The sequence below is a fragment of the Gavialis gangeticus genome, unplaced genomic scaffold, assembly GCF_001723915.1.
Source record: "Gavialis gangeticus isolate Ggan-Ray unplaced genomic scaffold, GavGan_comp1, whole genome shotgun sequence".
NCBI lineage: Eukaryota > Metazoa > Chordata > Crocodylia > Gavialidae > Gavialis > Gavialis gangeticus.
In genome coordinates, this window is record NW_017728997.1 from 44,360,764 (window position 1) to 44,363,612 (window position 2,849).

At 39.4% G+C, this 2,849-nt stretch overlaps 1 protein-coding gene across 1 annotated transcript in view; it reads right to left on the reverse strand.

Moving 5' to 3' along the window:
* Window positions 1-2,849, reverse strand: part of IARS (isoleucyl-tRNA synthetase) — a 319,713-nt gene that overhangs the window by 226,387 nt on the left and 90,477 nt on the right. Inside the window, exon 13 of the mRNA XM_019505112.1 lies at window positions 958-1,049. Within this exon, the coding sequence (XP_019360657.1) occupies window positions 958-1,049 (92 nt within the window). The remainder of the gene's footprint in view (window positions 1-957; window positions 1,050-2,849) is intronic.

Genomic DNA, 2,849 nt, shown 5'->3' on the forward strand with positions numbered 1-2,849 from the left:
GGGGGGGGGGGGGGGGTTATTTATTTTTTTAAATCAATGACAAAAAACCACTAATGCCTTTGAACCATTGCCACAGGACCAGGATCAGACCAAACAGGGAAAAAAAAAAATCAATTCGTTCAACAGGCTAACAAACATTTCTGTGGATCAACCTGACAGCTATATTTATTTTTAATGAACAATATATACCAGAAGTATGGGGCTTAGTTTTGGAGACCATAAGGGATTTCATGGGTTCCAAAGATATCAGTGTAATTGAGGAAACTTATGCAACTTATGTAAAATAATGATGACCAATTGCAGTGCAAATGGAATAAAGCTATTTGCCAGAAGCTTGTACTGGCTAAAGATAAAAAGAAGAATGTAAAACATTTTGAAAATATTACTTCAAGAAAATGTTCTAAAGGTCTCAATCAAAAAATATCACCTCATCCATATGTCGATGTTTTCATCAATAGACCAACTGTCCTTGATTTGTTAAAAGATGTTAATTTGTTTAATACTGATTCACCTCAAATAAGAAACTGCACACCTCATCTAAAACTGATACCAAGCTGGGTTTCCCAGCATAATTCTGCCAATTTGGCAAAACTATGACCAAACATGTTGCTTGTGTCCTACCTCAAGTTTGGAGCAAAGAACTGTGAAAGGAAGCCACTTAAACCTCCACTTCCTTTCTAAGATCTGGGTGCAATAGTAAAAAGGTCAGACATCTGCTCTCTAGAACTAAATGACTGGAATATATATGAAGATGAAAATCAGCTCAAGAACTGAAATGTATTTTATGCAGATTTAATTCAGTTCCAGTTCACTTGCAGTTCAGCCTTACTTTATTACTTCTACTTCCATACCTTACCAAAAAAAAGGAAAAAAAGGAAAACAACCATCAAATTAGTTGGTCATTACAGCTCTCATGCTCCTCTATAGACCTAAAGCCAGATGCACTTCTGTTCTTACCTCCAACAGAAAGGGTAGCTGTGCTTAAACGTACTGATGTGAACCAGTCTACCTTTCTCTTTCAGAGCCTTGATGATATTCTTATCTGCATCCTAAAGAGAGGAGAGGGGGTGAAAGTTACCAAACAATTTTCATAATGAGAGTTTTCCTTGAGGGGCAGGCCTTCAGTTATTTAAAAAGAAAAAAAAAAAGCAAGAATCTACAGTGTTATGAAAACAACATGGTTTGGTCACCGATTTTAAACATTTTTAAAAAATTTGGATCTATTCTGGATATTTTATAACAAATACTCCAATACCCTTGAAAGATAACATGCTCACAAGTTTCTGATGTGTACCTAGAACCCTAACTTGAACCTTAAGGTATTTATGCATGTGCTCAGATGCATTATGAGAATAATTAATTGAGTCTGCTAGAATGTTCTAATTAGAATCCTCCAGCATCTTATGTAGTGAGAGTCCCACGTTTCAAAATGGTGGTGGGGGAACAAGCTTTAATTAAAGCACCCCCATCACCATTTTGCAAGATGGGATGCCAAATACACAAGACACTGCTGTTTTTAATCCGTGGCTCCTACCAGCCTCTCCAGCCTATTCCCCACCATCATCCCAGAGCATGTGTGTAGGTACCCTTAGTTTTTTTCTGATAGTTTTCAGACACTTATGTATCCTCTAACACCTGCCAGGCAGGCAGTTTGAAGTCTCATTTTAGATAGCAGAACATTAAGTCTTCTGGATTTGAGGCCTGATTCTATAAAATGGCCTCTTAGATGACCTATAAACCTCTCCTCACTGGAGCTGCAGTATTCCATGGTATGACAATTACATGTTAAATCATAAGCAGATCCAGGATTGGAGTGAGGGGTTGCACAGTCACATGCCCTTTGGTCATGAGGTTCATGTATAAGCAGCTCCTGCAGGAGATCCACCAATAGTGAGTCCTCTGAGCTTGCCAAAGGATTCGCTTTGGCCAGAGCCCCTATTTTGCCACAGCTCCAAAGCCCAGGGTGAGTGCTGCCCCTATTAGCTCTCACTTCCTCTCCCCACCCCCACCAGGGACCTTCTCCCACTGAATTCAGCAACAGGGCAAAAGAGGGGATGAGCAATGGCAGTACCCACCCACAGGGCTCTGGAGCTACATAAAAGCAAGGGTTATGGTCACAGCCTGTACAGATGAGCTGATGAGCTCAGAAGGGTAAGAACGTGTGTAGAGCTCCAGCAGGAGCTGCACTGACAGGCCAGTGAGATTTGAGAGCTCACAGTGCCAGCACCACACAGCTGAAGGGGTGCAATGGCACCACCACACTCCTTTGGATCCATCCCTGCAGTGATTTTAAATTTAAATTAAGGGCCACAAACAACAAAAACGCATTTTTGTAGCATCTCGTTAACTATTTAGCTCAGAAAAAACAATTATTTCAAATTTAGGCCAAGAGTCAAAGACACATTCCAAGACAGCCTACTGAACATGTGACTTGCTATAACATACCCTGAAAAAAAAGTGTCTTTGGAAGTTTTATAAATGAACAGATGCATGTTGAAAGGAGAATACCACATTATGAAAGTGATTTCTAGATTTATCAGGCTTAGTACTGACATTCTGAAACTAGGAAATCCTCAAAATGAAATTATTTGCTTTTTCTTCCTTATAAGCCCTAGCTGGCAAAAAGCAATGCACTTTATATGCAGCAAGATCTTAAGTTTTACACTTTTTGTGTAATTTTCTATTTTAGAATGTTTTTGGGTAGCAACAAGATGAATGGAAGATTTCTTATTAAAAGTCTTGGCTCACCCCACAAACGGAATAGTACAAAGCAGGGACTATGCCTGTGTTCTCAACTCTCCTTAGCAGATTTGCACCACTACTAACACTTCATGTTATGTATCTATTGA